General features: G+C 44.4%; 1 protein-coding gene and 1 pseudogene across 2 annotated transcripts; both read left to right on the top strand.

Moving 5' to 3' along the window:
* The first annotated feature begins 630 nt into the window (after positions 1-630).
* RABL2B (RAB, member of RAS oncogene family like 2B) lies at positions 631-13,743 on the top strand. The gene is made up of 8 exons (XM_079714807.1): positions 631-743; positions 7,837-7,866; positions 9,015-9,094; positions 9,735-9,814; positions 12,039-12,150; positions 12,492-12,589; positions 12,990-13,073; positions 13,258-13,743. Exons 1-8 carry the CDS (start codon positions 637-639, stop codon positions 13,336-13,338), a joined length of 672 nt encoding a protein of 223 aa, XP_079570933.1. The 5' UTR covers positions 631-636; the 3' UTR covers positions 13,339-13,743.
* A 171-nt stretch (positions 13,744-13,914) lies between these two features.
* On the top strand, positions 13,915-20,202 carry LOC307060405 (glucose 1,6-bisphosphate synthase-like; annotated as a pseudogene). The gene is made up of 3 exons: positions 13,915-13,945; positions 18,420-19,450; positions 19,824-20,202. The product of its transcript is annotated as a glucose 1,6-bisphosphate synthase-like (transcript).
* The last annotated feature ends 578 nt before the right edge of the window (positions 20,203-20,780 follow it).

The following is a 20,780-nucleotide window of genomic DNA, read 5'->3' as shown; positions in this document are numbered from 1 at the left end:
GAGAAGAGGGTCTGGGAAATGCCTAGTTTGAGAGAGGAAAAGGCAGCTACTGATGGCAATATGATGGAAAATGAAGTGGAAGTGAGAAGCATGAGGTAGAGGATCAGGAATACAGGTTAGGGTTCTTTGGCTGTGTGATCTGTCATTCAGTGATGAGAATTCAGGCTTACAGAGCCCTGTCTCTTTGTCAGACAGTGTCTCAACTCAATCATGTGATGTGGGCATTGATTTTCGTCCCTGCTTTACAAGTGAGAAAACGCTTGTAGGTAAAACTTGTAAAGCTTCAACATGGCTTTAGAGTAGTCTCTCCAGGTGCGAGTGGGAATTGTGGTTCTGAGCATAGCTGAAGTAAAGAGATGACATGGGGTAAACCACTCTCAGAAGATCTGGGTGGAGACAAGATTACAGCCCCATGATTCAGCAAGTGCTAGCCAGGTTGGTGGTGAATAGAGAAGGATGTAAGTGTTTCCTTGGGTCCCTCTCTTGTCAGCTCATTTTCTCCCCTGTCCAGGAAGAGGAAGTGGATTTGGTGGAGGGGACTTCTCATCTCTTTAACAACAGCCTCTTCTTGATCTTCCCAGACGGTGACAAGACCCCCCTCCCCTGAGCTGATCCCCTTTCTACAGCCAGGAGCCAATGGCCGGGGACAGAGCCAAACCCTGTGAGCTGGACCAAGAGAAATACGATGCCGATCACAATGTGAAAATCATCTGCCTGGGGGACAGCGCTGTGGGCAAGTCCAAGTATGTTGGGAGATTAGGGAAGAAATGCCAGGCCCAGAGTGGGTCTGTGTTATTAGAAAAGTCCTCCAGAGGCATAGAGGAGCATGGCTTCTATGGGAGTGGTGAGAGAGTAGTCTTGGCTGGAGCCCAGGTCTACATGGGGGAACAAGGGAGCGTCACATCAGCAGCTGTGTGTGTTTGGGGAGGAGGGCATCCCCAGGGACAAGTCACAGGACTGAGGAAATTGAGCTTTATCCATGAGTCCTGGCAGAAAGTATGGGATGGGTCACCCTAGAGACTACTGAAGCAGTCCTGGTGAGGTGAGAGCTGGGGTATTCCTGTGTGTGGTGTGGGGCTGAGAGATTGCAAGATGCAGACAGTGGGAATGGGGAGAGGAAAGTGTGAGAAGTGTGACTGGCACAACCAGCAACAGGTCGAAGAAAGGTGGTGAAGATACTGTCTTGAAAGAACTCAGAGTTGAGAAGAGTGGTTAGAAATGATGCCTGACTAATCAGCGTAAAGATTTTTTTTTCTTAAGATTAAATTTTTATTTATTTTTGGCTGTGTTGGCTCTTGGTTGCTGCACGCATGCTTTCTCTAGTTGCAGTGAGCGGGGGCTACTCTGTTGAGGTGAGTGGGCTTCTCATTGCAGTGGCTTCTCTTGTTGCGGAGCATGGGCTTTATGCGCGCGGGCTTCAGTAGTTGTGGCACACGGGCTCAGTAGTTGTGGCTCGTGGGCTGTAGAGCACAGGCTCAGTAGTTGTGGCGCATGGGCTTAGTTGCTCTGTGGCATGTGGGATCTTCCTGGACCAGGGATGGAACCCATGTCCCCTGCATTGGGAGGCAGATTCCCATCCACTGCACCACCAGGGAAGTCCCAGTGTAAAGACTGACTCACTCTTTTAACTGACTTCAGTGCTTCTGTGCACAGGCGTGGAACTCCCCCTGCAGGGAGGCTCTGCAGTGCTGGCAGCTTGTCTCCACAGGGTGTGAGCCTGTTTCTCAGCTGTCTTGGACCAGTGGGGCACACATCCATTTCTGCCTTCGCAGGATGAGGGTAAATTTACCCCTAACCAGATACCTGGTTTAGTCTTATACCCCAGGTGCCTCAGTTCCACCTTGGTTTCCACTTTTATCTGTTATTAATATATCCTTAGACCCAGGTAGCTGTCAGTAATTCCCTAGGGGCTTTGCTGATTGGGGCAGAGGTCACTAACTTTTCTCAGCCTCAAGTCTGTTTAAAAGGTGCCTTGGGAAAAGCAAAGCAGGAACTTGCGGCGGGAATCCTAAACTCAGGTCCTCATCTAAATGTCCAGACTTTAGGTGTGAGCAGGATTGTCATACTGTAAAATGTCTAGGAAGCAGCTCAAAATAACTATTTTCTCATCACAGTGCTCTGGCTAGAACTTCCAGTACTATGTTGAATAGAAGTGGCAAAAGTAGGCATCCTCTTGTTTTTCATTATAAGGGAAAGCTTTCAGTCTTTTGCAATTGAGTATTAACTGTGGGGTTTTCATATATGGCCTTTATCCTAGAGGTAATTACCTTCTATTCCTAGTTTTTGTCATGAGATGGTGTTGGTTTTTGTCAAATGCTTTTTCTGCATTTATTGAGATGAATATGTAGGATTTTTCCTTTGCTCTATTAATATGATATGTTTGATTAATTTTCTTATGTTGAACCATCCTTATACTCTGAGAATAAATCTCCCTTGGTCCTTTTGATGATGTATAATCCTTTTAATATGATTTGGTTTGCCAGTGGATTTTTTGAGGATTTTTACAACTAAATTCATGAGGAATATTGGCCTGTAGGTTTCTTTTCTAGTAGTGTCATTGTCTGGCTTTGGAATCAGGGTACCACTGGCCTCATAGAAAGAATTATGAAGTGTTCCCTCCTCCCCAGTTTTTGGGAAGAGTTTGAGAAGTATTGGTGTTTGTTCATGAAATGATTGGTAGAATTCACCAGTGAAGCCATCCAGTCCCGGACTTTTCCTTATGGGAGGTTTTTGAATACTGATATAATCTCCTTACTTGGTATAGGTCTACTCAGATTTTCTATTTCATCTTGAATCTGTTTGGTAGTTTGTGTGTTTCTAGGAATTTGTGCACTTCATCTCGGTTATCCAGCTTGTTCGTTCATCGTATTCTCTTGTAATTCTTTTTGTTTCTGTAAAATTGATGTTACTGTCCCCAGTTTCAGTTTTGATTTTGATCATTTGTGTCCTCTCTCTTTTCTTAGTCTAGCTAAGGTTTGTTGATTTTGTTGATTTTTTCAAAGAACTAATTTCTGGTTACATTGATTTTTGTCTGTTGTCTTTCTATTCTGTATTTTGTTAATCTCCACTCTAATCTTTACTATTTCCTTCCTTCTGCTAGCTTTGAGTTTAGTTTGCTCTTTCATGTCTACTACCTAAAGATGTACAGTTATGTTATTGATTTAATTTGACTAAATCTTCCCTATTTGATTTAATTTCCACCTTTTTGTGAATTTTCTTTTTTTTCTTCTGTTATTAATTTCTAGTTTCATTCCATTTTGTTTGAAAAGATACTTTGTATGATCTAAGTCTTTTAAATTTTATTATGACTTTTCTTGTGGCCTAGCTCATGTTCACTTGAGAAGAATATGTATACTACTGTTGTTGGGTGGAGTATTCTGTGTATGTCTGTTAGGTCTAATTGGTGGTTAGACCTAGTTAGTATGGTTCAGGTCCTCTGTTTCATTGTTCTACTCATTATTGAAAGTGGGGTATTGAAATCTCAATATATTATTGTGCAACTGTCTATTTCTCCCTTTAGTTGTGTCAGTGTTAGCTTCATATATTTTGGGACTCTGTTGTGCGGTGCATATATGTTTATAACTTTTATATCTTTTTGATAGATTGAACTTTTTATCAATATATAATGTCCTTTGTCTCTTGTAACATTTGTCACTTAAAAGTTTATTTTGTCTGACTGTAGTATAGTCACCCCATTTCTCTTTTGAATACTGTTTGCATGCAATACCTTTATCATACTTTTGTTTTCCAACTTCTTTGTGACCTTGTATCTAAAGCAAGTGTCTTACAGTTAGGACGTACCTGGATCATGTTTTTTTAATATACTCTGCCCATCTCTCACTTTTAATTGGAGAGTTTTATCTATTCTCATTTGCAACAACAATAATTAAAGCTATTACTGCTCAAGTACTCCATTACTCTTTTTCTTTTTTTTTTTTTTTTGATTTTTTTGTAGTGTACTATTTTGAGTCCCTTCCTGTCTTGTATAATTTTTTTAGTTGTTTATTAATGGTTGCCTTGAAGATTATAATTAATATCTAAAATTTATCACAGCCTATTTGAATACCAATTTAGTTATAATAGTATACCAACATTCTGCTCCTATATATTTCTGTCCCTCCCCTTGATATTGTTTTGTCACAAATTACAACTTTATACATTGTGATCATTAACATAGATTTACAATTATAGTTTTACATATTTGTCTTTTAAATCATGGGGAAAAAGAGGAGTTACAAACCAAAAATATGAGAATACTGGGTTGTTTTTTTGTTTTTTTTTTTTTTTTTTGGCTGTGTTGGGTCTTTGTTGCTGTGCACAGGCTTTCTTCTAGTTTCTGCGAATGGGGACTACTCTTCATTGTGGTGCACGGGCTTCTCATCACGGTGGCTTCTCTTGCTGCAGAGCACGGGCTCTAGGTGCGTGGGCCTCAGTAATTGTGACACACAGGCTCAGTAGTTATGGCTCGTGGGCTCTAGAGCGCAGGCTCAGTACTTGTGGTGCACGGGCTTAGTTGCTCTGCAGCATGTGGGATCTTCCTGGACCAGGGTTCGAACCCATGTCCCCTGCATTGGCAGGTGGATTCTTAACCAATGCACCACCAGGGAAGCCCAAGAATACTGGTTATTATATTTACCTGTGTAGCTACCTTTACTGAAGATCTTTATTTCTTCATACGGCTTCAAGTTACTGTCTAGTGTCCTTTCATTTCAACCTAAAGGACTTATTGTACCATTTCTTATAGGACAGATCTACTGGTAATAAGCCACATCAGCTTATGTTTATCTGGGAATGTCTTAATTTCTCCTTCATTCTTGAAGGATAGTTTGCTGAACATAGAATTCTTTGTTGACAGTTTTTTTTTCAGGACTTTAAATATATCATTCCATGGCCTTCTGATCTCAGTGGTGTCTGATGAGAAATTGGTTGTTTATCTTATTGAGGATTTTGTCTTTGAGTTTTGACAATTTGCCTATAATATGGATCTCTGTGAGTTTATCCTGTTTGGAGTTTGTTGAGCTTCCTGGGTGTGTACATTCATGTCTTGCATCAGGTTTGGGAAGTTTTTAGCCATTATTTCTTCAAATAGTCTCTCTGCCCCCACCCCTCTTCTATTTATGATGCATGTGTTAGGATGATTTATGTTGTCTGTTAGGCTCCTTAGGCACTGGTCATTTTTACTCGTTTTTCTTTCTGCTTCTCAGACTGGATAATTCCAGTTGCCTTATCTTCAAGTTTGCTGATCCTTTCTTCTGCCTTCTCAAGTATGCTGCTGAAACTGTCTAGGTAGTTTTTCATTTAAATTATTGTACTTTTCAGCTCCAGAATATCCGTTTGGTTTCTTTTCATAATTTCTATCTCTTTATTAATATCTCATTCTGTTTATATATTGCTTTCTAATTTCCTTTAGTTCTTTGTCCATGGTTTTGAGCATATTTAAGATAATTGATTTAACTTCTTTGACTAGTAATTCCAGGGTCTGGATTTCTTCAGGTATTGTTTCTGTTAAATTCTTTTTATCATGAGAATAGGCTATACCTTCCTGTTTCTTTGTATGCTTTGTAATTTTCTGGTTGATAACTAGACATTCTGAGTATTTTGATGTGGTGACTTTGGAACTCAGATATTCCCACTCCTTAGGTATGGCTGATTTCTGCTTGTTTAGAGCTGGAGTATCCACTTGTAACTTTTCCATACTATTTTTGCAAAGTGTATATTCCTTCTTGTGTGTGGTCACTGATATTTCTATTCCATCATCTGTGATCAGACAGTGACCTGATAAAGATTTCTTTAAATATTTGGCTCCAAAAGGGGAAAGAAACAAAGAGGTATTCCTATCCCTTTAAATTTCCAATAGATGCCAGCAGGGGAAGACTCTGAATCCTGAGAGAGCTGAGATCCGGCTCCTCAGCCAAACTTTTTGAGGAAAGTATCTCTACTGGAGCCAGACATTTGGAACACGGGTCAGTGCCTAGCTGCAGTGGGCCTGAGGAGTGGGTGACCATTGCTGGTTTGTGCATGTTGTTCTTTTGCACAAGGCCAGCACTCTCCTTTTATCCAGTACTCTACTGGTCGTTGTGTCCAGTCAGGTTCCAGAGTTCTGAAATAGTTGATTCTGATCATTTTTTGCAGTTATTGGTTGTTTCAGTTGAGGGAGTGACCATAGAACTTCATACTCCACCATTTTAAGTAATGTCCTCAAGGTTCATTTTTTTCCTACACAGATAGCCAGTTGTTTCCACACCATTCCTTGATAAAACAATCCTTTACCCCGTTGAATTGCAGTTATCCTTTTGTTCTAAATCCAGTGACCATACACATGGCTATATATATTTTAAGTGTGCGTTTACTGTCTGTCTTCACCCACTAGACTGTAAGCTCCATGAAGACAGGAATTTTCCTCTGTTTTGTTAAATGTTATATCATGGCACCTAGCATAGTATCTGGCAAATGGCAAGCACTCAGTAATTTTTTTTTAATTTTTTTTGTACTAAAATATATTTGTCCATTCTTCTGTTGAAGAACAGTTAGGAAATTATCATTTTTATGGTATTAGACACAATACTGCAGTGAATATTTTTATGCCTATCATCTTGGGCACACAGTCGATTAGACTTGGGGTGAAATTGCCCAGTTTTAGGATTAGCTCAAACTTTGACTTATCCCAGTTGCTCTGCAAAGTAGTAGTATATTAAGTTCGCACTCCTACCGGCACAGCACAAGAGTTTCCACAAAATCTGCAACATTTGGTATCATGTGACTTTTTCAACTTTGCTAATCTGAAGGATGTGTGTGCTACTTCATTTTATTTTAATTTGCATGAAAATCATTAATTTACATTAAAATCATTCAAGATTGAGCATCTTTTCATATGTTTTTAAGCCATTCTTCTGAATTGCCTGTTCATATTCTTAGGACCCAGGTTGTGTGTGTGTTCTCTTATTCACGTATCAGAGCTGTTCATAATCTCTGTATATTAATTCTTTGTCAGTGATTGGCATTGCACGTATCTTCTCCCAGTCTGTGTTTTGTTTTGTTTTGTTTTTTTCTTAACTTTTCATTTTGAAATAACGGATTTACAGGATGTTGCAAAGAGAATCCAGAGAGGGCCTGTGTACCCTTCGCCCAGTTTCCCCAGTGGTTATATCTTACATAACTGTAGTACAAGATCAAATTCAGGAAACTGGCATTAGTTCAATGCATATGTATAATTCTGTGTCATTTTGTCACATGTGTAGATTTGTGTAAGCATCACTGGACTCAAGATACAAAACTGTTCCATCACTGCAGAGGCCTTGGTCGTGCTGTCCATTTATAGTCACACCCACCCCACTTCACCTCCTACCACCCTTAACCCCTGTAACCACTAATATACTCCATCTCTATAATTGTGTCATCTTGGCAACGTTGTATAAAAGGAATTATACAACATGTGACCTTTTTCACTCAGCATAATCCTTAAGATTTGTTCAAATTGTTGGGTATATCAGTAATTTGTTCCTTGCTATTGCTGAGTAGTAGTCCATATTATAGATGTACCACAGTTTGTTTATTCCCTAAAAGGAGTAAGCTGGGGTCCCTGCCCACAGGGAAAGCATCTATGGATGCTGGGTCAGCGTTATAGCCGAAGGGTGTCAGGAACTTAAGGGGAGTAAGGAAGAGGGTGGGTGGGTGGTTCCTGGGCATTGTCCTTGAAAGGAAACTGTGTAGCTGTGGAAGGAGTGGGAGGGGGGAAGCCACAGCTGGCTTCCAAGTTTTCAACCCTTGGGTGGTGCAACAGGGGCAAGCAGGAGCGTTGAGGGATGCACCTGACCGCCTTGCACATTCTCCTTACAGACTTATGGAGAGATTTCTCATGGATGGATTGTATCCTTCAAGTTTTGAAATGCTCCTTGTTCCTGTGGCCCTTTCCACCCTCATGCCAACTCAGCCCCACTGCCCACCCGTTTGCTCCAGCGGTCCAGGGAGGAGGGATAAGTGAGTAAATTCACAGGTTTCATTTCATGCTGGTTTCTCACCAGCTGACCCACATGGCATCACATGTAATTGGTGCTGCATATTTTGAAGCTTACTCACATTTGGATTTGCTTTATATCAGGAAAGCAGTGGAATGGCTAACAGTAAGTACCTCGTCAAATGCCTGGACTCAAACCCCACCTCTTCCTTCTTAGTAGCTCTGGCGCTGGGCAAGTCACTTAACATCTCTGACCTCAGAGCTTGGGCTCTCTAACGTTTAAACATTCTCTGGTATGAATCAACTTTGTAAAATAGGAACCGCCAGCCCCACCCCTGCTTCCGTGAATCGTTGCATTGTGCAGGTTTGGAATGAGACAATTGGGATGGTTTTTAAAAGCTTCCCGAGTGAGTCCGTTGAGAACTGGGCGTGAGAAGAGCCCTAGAGCCCCCTGCCCGGGGCCCCAGCCCCCCATGGTAGACTCTAAGTGTATCTTACTTCGCCTTCTACCAAGTTCTCCTTTGCACCCACCCACCTGCATCATCCCAGCTCCAATGGTTAAACCACACAGCATCTTGCAGCTTCAGGAAATGTTATCCCCCAAGCTTTTTGATAGGGTTGCAAAAAGCAAACTACAGTTCATAAACAGTTTGTCACCTGTCCGGCTTATGAAGACTTTTTTTCCCTGGACCTGTCATGTTGCTTCTTGTGGCTGGGTTTCCTCTCTGGCCTGCAAGAGCCCCATCCGTGAGGAGCTGGGGCATCCCCACAGTCTCATTTGCCAACTACGTGATGCTGTTTCAGACAGCTCCTCTGTAAAATTCCATTCCATGTTTTCCCTTGGACTTAGATGGCCAGGACATAATCCCAACTTCTCCCACCCCTCACCTTTCCATGGAGCTTGTGCCTGTGATATTTGAAGTTGATCCTCTGTCTGCAACACTCACTCAATTTAAAATCTAAATAACTTCTTAAAAAGGAGAGAGAGGGCCCATTCCATCCCCCCAGCACCTTGCTTACGTCTCTTTTCATTCATCTTTGCTCCTTAACCTATGTGCAGTCAGCCCCGGCAGCTGTCCACATACGCCCTGACCCTGTACAAGCACACGGCCACAGTGGACGGCAAGACCGTCCTTGTGGGTGAGCAGCGCGGTGCCGAGCCACACCACCTCTCAGGAGGGAGAAGTAGTGGGGGAGAGAGTCAGGCAGGGGGAAGTGAGACTCCAGGCATGGATGAAGGGTGATAGGTACAGCCCAGAGAGCCAGGAAGCCAGGGAGGGTGGGAGGAAGCACGCAGGGTTCTGTTCCGGTGCTCTTCAGCCAGTGTAAAGAAATAACAGGGCTGGTCTGAATGTCGTCTGCCACAAAGGGTTTGGCTTTAAATGGGGTCACAACCTTCCCCTTCGCCAGGCCACACGTCCGGCCTGACTGTCTGCACCCACTGTGATCAGCACACATGGGAATTGGGCCTAGTTTTGACCCTGGAGCGTCCTGCATCTTATAGGTGGGGGAAGGAGGGCACTGACCCTCTCCCTCTTGGGGCCTCCTGTCTGCGTTCTCCTTCCTCCTGGCCCTGTGTCTCCCTCTCAGCCACCCCCGTGCACACCCAGGTGTGTTACATCCTGGCAGCACACCTGCGAGCTGTGGGGTCTCTGTTCCGCCCCATCCTCCCACGTGGGCCTGTGTTTCCGAACACAGACTCTGCGCAGAGCTGCTCAGTGTCTGGGGCTCTCTGCCCTTCGTCCCCCATCAGGCAGTCAGAGCTGTGTTCACATTGCAGACTTTTGGGACACAGCAGGCCAAGAGCGGTTCCAGAGCCTCCACGCCTCCTACTACCACGGGGCCCACGCCTGCATCATGGTAGGAAACCACCTGGAGGGCAAAGGCTCTGGGCAGGTCTGGCCTGAGGGGTGAAGGGATGAAGGGCCCAGCAGGACTGAGCCCTCCTCACCAGGGCTGGGTGCTGGAGGGAGGGATCACGACAGGCTTCAGACTGCACGTGCTTCCCAGGGGCTCTGAGTGAGAACATGCCAGGGCCTGCTTCTCTTCCAGGGGTGGGGGGTGAGGGGGATGTGTGGAGCCACCATCCCAGCGGGAGGAGCAGGTTCAGGCCCTCATCAGCAGGCAGAGCATCTAAGCGTCAAGCACAGTCCCTCCCCAGTGGAGGCCTCCCTCCTCAGGCAAGCTCCTAAGGCCTCCCTCATCCGCCGCTCTCTAGGGGCAGATGCTGGGGCCGAGCGGGCTCTGGTTTTCGGGGAACTTTCCCCTCCAAAGCGCCCCCTCCTCCCTCTCAGCCTCTCACTTTGCTGTCTAGAACACAGCCCTCAGAGGTCCACCCCGGTAGCCAGCGGGTAACAAGTGCTGCAGGAGAGCCTGACTCTCAGCTATGGCAAGGGCCACGAATAGAGAGAGGAACTGTAAACCTGTGTCCTTTAGGACCTCCTGCCCACAAACTCACTGGCTCCTTTCTCAGGCTCTTCTGTCCCTTAAGCACAAGATCTCTTGAAATTTTCCAAAATTCAATGCTAGTACCTATAATGGGACAAATAAAGAGGGTAACAGGGTAAGGCAAATGGGGGCAGACCAGTGCCAGCAGTCGTGACCTCTTGCCTCTGACACATCTCCATTAGCTCCTTTTGGGCTCTCTTCTGAGACCTGGGGCGTTTGTCCTGCCAGCATCCCTGCATACCTGTATGTGCAGGTGCCTACCGCCAGCCCCAGCCTGCTGTTGGGGGCCTTTGCCGGCAGAAAGCACTCGGCCTCTCGTGACCACATGGGGACCTGATAGTCCCAGAGGGAGCTGGGGTTCCGCCCTCCACCTTGGAACCCCAAAGGGTATGCTTCTCAGCCTAACCAGCGCCTCCTCAGCTCTCAAAACAAGGAAAGGAAGCTCAGGAAACCAGACCTGGACAAAGTGTGACTGACAGTGATCATGGCAGGCAACCACGGGAGGTGTGAAGCAGATTCCGGAAGTTTCATCACAAGCGTATTTTAAAAGAAGTCTATTGGGAATTCAAGACAAAGTATTCATTTATTGAAATTGGGCCTGGGAGTAAGTACCAAAGAAGTGCCTCTCAGGTGGACCTCCTGCTGCCTCAGGTGTGACAGCTGCTGACCAGAGCCCACTGTCGTGCAGGGGGAATCCCTGGCCCTGGACATGGTTACTCCCATGAAGGGCTGGGTTGTTTAGAAGTAAGATCTGCCATTCCAGCAGGTTACAGGGTTGTGCATCTCAAGCCACTGTTGTGCTGGGGCAGTTTGGACATGTGAGTCTATTCTGGAGGGTGGCTTGGCAACAGAAAGCTGGCCTTTGAGGAGCTCCTGTGAGAGGCTTGAAGGATCCCTGTAGCAGCAACTTGAAGCATCTTAGGACTTCTGTCCTCCCTGCCCTTAGAGCCAGTCACAGTGCTCATGCTTCTTGCGGACACTTTTAAATAGGTAAAAACTATAAATTATAGAAAGTTAATAAAATTATGATAAGCTACAAAATAGTAAAAGACAAAAGTACTTCTACAAAGTTTAAAATATAAAATTAAAAGTTTATAATTAAAAGTAAATCAAAATAACTGAAAGGAAATTCTAGAAACATTTAAGATTATCATAGAGGAGGTGTTTTGTTGGGGTTTTTTTGGCCACACCACACGTGGCATGTGGGATCTTGGTTCCCCAACCAGGGATCGAACCCACGCTCCCTGCATTGGAAGTGTGGAGTCTTAACCACTGGACCAGCAGGGAAGTCCCATTACAAAGGAGTTTTTAAACAAAGTTTAAGCAGTAGTTAGACTAAGAAAAAAACAAAAAGCTTACCATTTGTAATGGACTTATCAATAAGTAATGATACAATAAGTAAAATGATAAAATCTGGTTAAAACAGGTAAATAAGGTTAGGTGACAAGATGAAGGTTCTAGAGGGTGAGAAGGGTGGGCAAGGCATAGCGTTTGTGGTTAGAGGGGATGCAGCTCAGAGTGGTGCACGGTCCGAGTTGCCAAGCCCATGTTTGCCTGCTTGTGTGTGTGTCACCTGGGGGTGGCATGCAGAGACATTGATGCACTTGGGCTGTCTTCTTTCCTCTGCTAATTGCAGGTATTTGATGTGCAGAGGAAAATCACCTACAAGAACCTGAGCACCTGGTATACAGAGCTTCGGGAGTTCAGGCCAGAGATTCCATGCATTGTGGTGGCCAATAAAATCGATGGTGAGGCCACCCTACATCTGGGTGCCAGCAATTCATGGGGGGACCCACCATCACACGTTTCCTCTTCCTTTCCTGGGCCAACGAACCATCAATGGTCCATTCTTTTTCCCAACATACAGCCCTTGGTTGCTTGCCATCACTCCCCTCCCAGTAAGGATGCGAGTGAGCCAACCTGCCTTCTTGAGACACAAATCCCAGTGAAATGAACTCTTTCTAAGACACGTCCCCTGCTTGTCCCTGCTCATCCCTCTTCCTAGAATGGGGACCTCCAGTGACCCACCCTGCAAAATTCTCTCCCTTTGCCTTTGTAGACAGACCCATGTCCTACCTTCTCTCTACAGCAGACATAAAGATGACCCAAAAAAGCTTCAGTTTTGCCAGGAAGTTCTCCCTGCCCCTGTACTTTGTCTCAGCTGCTGATGGTACCAACGTTGTGAAGGTAATGGGAGACAGCAGAGACAGTCTCGTAAGGCCGGGGAAGGCCTGGTGCTGAAGTTACCAGGGAAGCCATGGAGAGAAGGGCTGGCTGCAGGGATGGTGGAGAGGACGCGCACTGTTGTGGGGGCTGTGCTGAGCATGTGGTGACAGGAAGGGGTCGGGTGAGCATTGACAGTAGGGGCGGTGGTGGGTTGGGCTTGGTGAAGAAAAGGTACATTGACCATGCATGGGGTCAGGGTGACAGGGAAAAGGTGAACGGAGGAGTGACCTTGCTGATTTTAGGGTGGAGTACTGTGTGGACATATGATGGGGACGGGGCCAGTGGGTACAGGGCAGGCAGAGTCCAGGCCACTGGCCCCACGGCCATGTTTTCCTTCCCACCTCCTTCACCTTACCTCCAGCTCTTCAGCGATGCAATTCGATTAGCTGTGTCTTACAAACAGAACTCCCGGGACTTCATGGATGAGGTTTTGCAGGAGCTTGAGGTAGGTCAGGCCTGGATGTCAGGTGGCGTAGAGGAAGCGGCTTCCCTTCATAGGGGTGCAGAGCATAACCCAACAGACCGACTTTGCAGACAACACGTGCTCGTCGAGGGCACTGCCCCTAGAGGTGTCAGAGCTACAGTTGGGCAAATGCAAGGCCAGGCCTCACCTGCAACCTTGTTCACAGAGCATCAGCTTGGAGCAGGAGGAGGAGGATATGCTGGACAAAGAGCAGCGTGGCCGCGTCGAGAGCCCACCTCCCTCCTGAGCCGCAGAAGGAGGCCTCTCCATGGCCAACTTGGTGGGAGCGGGGGGGAGTTCGGAATACTCCTCCCCTCGGCAGTCCTTCAGCTCTCACTTGAGACATTCTTCCAGGCCATCCCCTGCTATGCCTCCTACAGATCCAACCATCCCATTTGCTCCCCCACTTCCATGGCCCGTGAGACCTGACCCTTCACAGTTGTTCCCTCCCCTGTAGTCAGGGGCAGGGAAGGGATCAACACCAGCAAGTGCCATCAACAGGTGTAAGAGGTCCACACCAGACCCTGAGGCAGAATTAAGGATGGACCCTCCAGGTTATGTGGGACAGTGAAGAAAATCGGGGAACATTCTGTGTGTGTCTCTTAAATAAAAGGAAATTTAGGTGGGTTTTTTTTCCCCCTCCCAGAACTGACCTCAGGGCCTATTCGTTGCATTTCTACCAAGGGAATGATTTCTAATTCCTGACTATCCTTTTTCCTCTTTAGTCTCCCAACAAAACCAACCATTTTAAGAAAATGGTTTTGAGCAGAGAGCTGTTCATTCCATAAGTTTTTCCAGAGTTTTAGGTACAGCCAGTACATTGATGAGCCGCGAGGCCAAGATCACAGGCCCAGGTTTGTTGTTAACGTCACGTGAAAGCAGCTGACTGGTCTGGCCATACTTAGTAATACACAAACATCGTAGTTGTAAACATCAAGGGTCAATACAGCCACACCACAAGGCACACCTGTTTGCATTGTAAGAAATTGACTTTAGGAAAGCTTCCTTTAAAACCCCTGTTTCAACAAGGGAGGATTTCCTTCATTTTTTTTGAGGACTAGTGTGGACATTGTACCTCCTTGGGTGGCAAGGGCTGCTGAGAACTGTCATGCTGCCTTTTCCATTTATCTCCAGGACTTGTGGTTCACTAGGATGTTTTTATGATCATCTTGTACATCATTTCCACTTTTTTATCTTTATTTACATTGAATATATGTGCATGCTTTGTGGGTATGGATTTCTCTGAGCAAAAAGTCACAAGAGAACGAGCGGATCATCAGCCACATTAATAAGGGGAGACTGCCGTGATCTGTCATGTTATCTCTTGATTTATTGTCACAGAGACCATTTCAGTGGAATTTAGTGTTTTTAAAAGAATGGGTATTTGTTTGGGAGTCAAGAACAAGCATTTTTACCCTTTAGATTACTGATGCTTACAATTTCAACTTCACAGGTTTAACCCGACCAGGAAATTTTAGGAATGCGTTACCCTGGTGAAATGTACTTTTAAAAACAACAACAAAAACAACCCTTTAGTTATTATAAATGATTAATAAGTCTTTTTTAAATATAATGGCTTCACTGAGATATAATTCAAAAACCATATAATTCACCATCAGTATTGGCTTTACGTAACCATTTTGCATCAGGTTCCCTAGAAGCAAAGCCTGAGAAGGCAACTCTTGTTCAGATGACTTATTGTGACGGTTTTCTGTCTCTGCTGGGGACCAGCTTCAGTCTCCCCCTCCCTAGGGAAGCTCTGGAGGACAAACTGCCCCACAAGGATGGTCCCACTTTGAGACCAGGGGCCTTTTTGTGCCAGTTGGCCAAGTGTGTGAGGAGGAGGAGGTGGAAGGGCTGACTCGTAGTGTCCAGGGCAAAGTGGCTCCTGTTTTAGCAAGGATAGTTCTCTAGGAAAAGGGCAGCTGTTAGTTTCAACACTCAAAGCATGTAGGGGATAAGTGCTCGGGCAGGGTGCCAGCAATATCCATGGCCACCTGCCCATACATTGCTCAAATCCACCTGCTTCTTAAAGATCATTTCATCCTGACGTACAGGAACACCACCCCTGAGTCTTTTTTAAATAATTTATTGAGGTGAAATTACATAACATAAAATTAAAGTACACAATGCAGTGCCATTTAGTACAGTTACAGTGTTGTGCAACTATCACCTCTATCTAGTTCTAAAACATTTCCATCACTCTGAAGTAAAACACCTTACTCATTAAGTAGTTTCTCTCCAACACTCCCTCCCCTCAGCCCCTTTTAAATACTGATCTACATTCTTTCTGTTTCTATGGATTTATCTTCTGGATATTTCATATAAATGAAATAAAACAATATGTGACCTGTGTCTTTCACTCAGCATGTTTTCAAGATTCACGCATATATCATGTACTTCATTCCTTTCTATGGCTAAATAATGTTCCATTCTATTAAATACCACAAGTTGTCTATCCATTCATCCATTGATGGATGTTTGGATCCATCTTTCAGCTATTGTGAATAGTGCTGCTATGAACACGCTTATACATGTGCTTATATGAGCAGTTTTCAATTCTTTTCGGTGTCAGAGCCTGCTCAGTCTGCTGTAACAAAATACCATTGACTGGGTGGCTTACAACAGGTATTTATTTCTCACAGTTCTGGAGGCCGGGAAGTCTAAGATCAAGGTGCTGGCAAGGTACGTTTCATTCTGAAGCCTCTTCTCTCGGCTTGTAGGCAGCTGCCATCTCGCTGTGTGTCCACGTGACCTCTTTGTGTTCAGGTAGATTCCTCTTAAAAGACTATATCCTGGGACTTACCTGGTGGCGCAGTGGTTAAGAATCCGCTTGCCAGTGCCGGGGCCCGGGTTCGAGCCCGGGTCCAGGAAGATCCCAAGTGCCACGGAGCAACTAAGCCCGTGCTCCATGACTACTGAGCCTGTGCTCTAGAGCCTGTGCCCCGCAATGAGAAGCCAACGCAATGAGAAACCCACGCACCGCAACAGAGTAGCCCCTGCTCGCCACACCTAGAGAAAGCCCACGCACAGCAACAAAGACTCAATGCAGCCAAAAAATAAATACTTTTTTTAAAAAAGACTATATCCTGTGACCCCCATCATGACATCCTAATTAGGGCCCCACCCTTACGACCTCATTTAACCTTAATTACTTCCTGAACACCGTGTCTCCAAATACAATCACATGAGGGTAAGGGCTTCAACATTTAAATTGGGGGGTGGGGAAGGAGGGCATAGCACAGTGTATCTAGGAGTGGAATTACAAGATCATATAGTGGGACTTTCCTGGTGGCTCAGTGGTTAAGAATCCACCTGCCAGTGCAGGGGACACAGGCTCCATCCCTGGTCCAGGAAGATCCCACATGCCACGGAGCAACTAAGCCCATGTGCCCCAACTACTGAGCCTGTGCTCTAGAGCCTGTGAGCCACAACTACTGAGCCCACATGCCACAACTACTGAGCCCGTGCACCTAGAGCCTGTGCTCCACAAGAGAAGCCACCACAATGAGAAGCCCACACACCCCAATGCAGAGTAGCCCCCACTCACCACAACTAGAGAAAACCCATGCGCAGCTTTCAACACAGCCAAAAAAATTTTTTTTTTTTTTTTTGCGTTACACGGGCCTCTCACTGCTGTGACCTCTCCCGCTGCGGAGCACAGGCTCCAGGTGCGTAGGCTCAGCATCCATGGCTCACGGGCCTAGCTGCTCCGTGGCATGTGGGATCCTCCCGGACCGGGGCACGAACCCGTGTCCCCTACATCGGCAGGCGGACTCTCACCCACTGTGCCACCAGGGAAGCCCCTATTTTGCTTATTTTTAAATTGAGTTGTTTGACTTTTTGCTGTTGAGTTATAAGAATTCTTTACATATTCTGGATATTAAATTCTTATTTATGACTTTTACAAATATTTTTCCCATTCTACAGGTTTTATTTACACTTCCTTGATAATGTCCTTAATGAACAAAAGTATTTAATTTTTTTTTCTTTTTTGGCCGTGCCTCGTGACTTTCGGGACCTTAGTTCCCCAACCAGGGGTCGAATCCAGGCCCTTGGCAGTGAAAGCACCGAGTCCTAACCACTGGACATCCAGGGAATTCCCTGAAAAGTATTTAATTTTGATCAAGTCCAATTTATCTTTTTTTTTTCTTTTATTGCTCATGCTCTTGGTGTCATATCTAAGAATCCATTGCCAAGTCCAAGGTCATGAAGACTTACCCTTATGTTCTCTTTTAAGAGTTTTATGGTTTTAGCTCTTATATGTAAGTCATTGATCCATTTTGAGTTAATTTTTATATATAGTATAACGTAGGGATCTAGCTTCATACCTTTGCATGTGGATATCCAATTGTCCTAGCAATGTTTGTCAAGAACACTATTCTTTTCTGTCTGAATGGTCTTGCCACCTTTGTCAAAAATCAATTGGTCATAGTTGTATGAGTTTATTTCTGGACTCTCAATTCTATTCCATTGGTCTAGATGTCTATCCTTATGCCAATACCACACTATTTCAATTACTGTAGCTTTGTAGTACAGTTTTGAACTTGGGAAGTATGAGTCCTTCAACTTCTTTCTAAAGATTGTTTTGACATCTTAGCAATATTAAGTCTTCCAATTCATGAACACTGGATGTCTTTCCCTTTTTTTTCCATTTATTTATATCTTTAACTTCTTTCAGCAATGTTTGTACTTTTCATGTATGAATTTCTCACTTCTTGGTTAAACTTATTTCCAGATTTTTTTTAGATGTTATTTACTTTTTTATTTGTCCATTGCTGTTTATAGAAACAGCTGACTTTTGTGTGTAGATCTTGTACCCTAAAACTTTGCTGAATTATTTTATTAATTCTAATAGTTTTCCTGCGCATACGTTGGGGTTTTTCTATAAATAGAATCATATCATATGCATATTGAAAAGGTTTTACTTCTCCCTTTCCTATGTGGGTGACTTTTATTTCCTTTTCTTGCCTAATTCCTCTGACTGGAATTTCCAGTACTATGTTGAATTAAGTGGTAAAAGCAGGCATCCTTGTTTTGTTCCTGATCTTAGGGGGAAATTTTTCAGTTTTTCACCACTGAATGTGATGTTAGCTATGGATTTTTCATGTGGCCTTTATCATGTTGTAGAAGTTTCCTTCTATTCCTGATTTTCCGAGTGCTTTCATTATAAAAGGCTGCTGGATTTTGTCTAATGCTCTTCCTGCATTAATTGAGATGACTGTGTGGTCTTTCCACCTCACTTCTATCAATGTAGTGAATTACATTGATTGATTTTTTATATTGAACCACCCTTTTCAAACCAGTAAACAATGCCAAAACAATAAGAGCAATTTGAAAATCTGTTACTGAATGGGACAAACAAGGAGTTTCTTTGTTGCTGGATGACTTTTGGAACTGCAGGACTTGGTTCTGCTGTGGTGGCAGGGTTTTGCTATATTAATGACCTTACAGTAATCCAATCAACACAGAAGATGCACAAATACCTTGAGAGTGGTTGAGAAACTTTGTCTTGGGTATGACAGCTGGGGTCAAGTAACTAGCAGCTGCAGCATCCAAAGACTTCCTAAACTCACCATTTCAGTCTTGCTGGCTAAAGATGTTTCTGTGTACCTTTTTCCAAAATAAGTTTCTACATCATATGCAGTCCAGGAGCTCAAAGCAGTTGGAGGTGTGATGATTACTGCCTCTCACAACTGCAAGGAAGAGAACAGACAAAGGGTTTATTGGGAAACTGGTGTTTAGATCACATCTCCTCATGATGAAGAAAGTCCAAAACGTATAGAGGACTGTGTGGAACCCTGGAATGCTTCCTGGAATAATGATTTAGTGAATGACAGCCTACTGGGGAGAGACTCTCTGCAGGACCTTACAGGAGACACATGGAAGATCTGAAAAAGATTGATTTTCACAGGGAATCAAACTCAAAGACCACCTTGAAATTTGTACATATATCTTTTCATGGGGTCGGACATGACTATGTGCAGTTGACTCTGCACGTGTTTGGTTTTAAGCCTCCAATTCCATTACCAGAACAAAAAGATCCTGATCCAGACATTTCTACCATTAAATGCCCAAATATAAAGGAGAATCTGTGCTGGAAATTTCCCTGAGACTGGCAGAGAAAGAAAACGCTCGGATAGTGCTATCTACAGATCCCAATGCAGACCAGCTGGCTGTGGCAGAACTCCAGGAGGATGGTCAATGGAAAGTTTTCACGGGGAATGAGTTGGCAACTTTGTTTGGTGGGGGGGGCGGGGGAGGGGAGTGGATCTTTGATTGCCGGAAAAATAAATCAAGAAATTCTGATGTGAATAATGTTTATATGTTAGCCTCCACAGTCTCTCTTCCAAAATTTTGTATCCAGTTGCACTTTAAGAAGGATTTTAGGGAATTCCCTGGTGGTGCAGTGGTTAAGAATCTGCCGGCCAATGCAGGGGACACGGGTTCGAGCCCTGCTCCAGGAAGATCCCACATGCCATGGAGCAACTAAGCCTGTGCGCCTCAACTACTGAGCCTGCGCTCTAGAGCCTACAAGCCACAACTATTGAGCCCACGTACCACAACTACTGAAGCTCATGTGCCTAGAGCCCATGCTCTACAATAAGAGAAGCCACCAAAATGAGAAGCCCTCACACCACAACAAAGAGTAGCCCCTGCTTGCCACAACTAGAGAAAGCCCATGTGCAGCAACGAAGACCCAATGCAGCCAAAAATAAAATACATAAATAGATAAATTAATTTTTTTAAAAAAGAAGGATTTTATTTTGAAGAAATATTACCAGACTTTAAATGGCTAGGAAGTAGGATAAAAGACCTGGAAAATGGGAAAGAAGTCATTATTGCATTTAAAAAGTCCATTGCTTTTCTGTGTGGAACTTCAATTTTGAATAAAGATGAAGTGAGTACAGCCATTGTTGTGGCTGAGGTGTTATCTTAACTGGAAACCATAAGCATAACACTGAGCCAGTAACCGATTAAGGTTTGTGAAAAATATGATTATCATATTTCAAAAACTTCATATTTCTTGTGTTTTGATCTGACTACCAACAAGTGCATATTTGAAAGTCTTCACAATTTTGATTCTCCAAAAGGATCTCCATCATATTGAATACATGGGACATTACCTGTGAATATGACAGCAGCCAGCCTAATAAGAAGTCAATGCTGGACTTCCCTGGTGGTGCAGTGGTTAAGAATCCCCCTGCCAATGCAGGGGACACGGGTTCAAGCCCTGGTCCAGGAAGATCCCACATGCCACTGAGCAACTAAGCCCGTGCGCCACAACTACTGAGCCTGAGCTCTAGAGCCCATGAACCACAACTACTGAGCCCACATGACACAACTATTGAAGCCTGCACACCTAGAGCGCGTGCTCCACAACAAGAGAAGCCACTGCAATGAGGAAACCGCGCACCACAACGAAGAGTAACACCCCAACCCCGCTCGCCGCAACTAGAGAAAGCCCACGTGCAGCAACAAAGACCCAATGCAGCCAAAGATAAATAAATAAATTTATAAAAAAGAAAGAAATCAATGCTGCCTGTGAATAAAAATAACCAAATGATTACATTTGTTACCAAACTCAGGTTCAGCTGTTCACAACTCAAAAGCCAATAATCGAGAGGCAAGTGTCAGTAGACAGGAAAGATGTTTCAATCAGAAAAGCCGGCAATCTGGGGAGAAGGC

Source organism: Hyperoodon ampullatus (assembly GCF_949752795.1).
Source record: "Hyperoodon ampullatus genome assembly, chromosome: 11".
NCBI lineage: Eukaryota > Metazoa > Chordata > Mammalia > Artiodactyla > Ziphiidae > Hyperoodon > Hyperoodon ampullatus.
The sequence above is the reverse complement of the archived record's forward strand: the minus strand, read 5'-3'. Positions and strand labels throughout refer to the sequence as shown.

What these genes read in the sequence shown, in the direction of transcription:
- RABL2B (XM_079714807.1), top strand. Translation starts at nt 637, where the DNA reads ATGGCCGGGGACAGAGCCAAACCCTGTGAGCTGGACCAAGAGAAATAC. An exon ending in CGGCAAGACCGTCCTTGTGG is followed by an intron (nt 9,095 to 9,734) that starts GTGAGCAGCGCG and finishes TTCACATTGCAG; the next exon opens with ACTTTTGGGACACAGCAGGC. An exon ending in ATGGTACCAACGTTGTGAAG is followed by an intron (nt 12,590 to 12,989) that starts GTAATGGGAGAC and finishes CCTTACCTCCAG; the next exon opens with CTCTTCAGCGATGCAATTCG.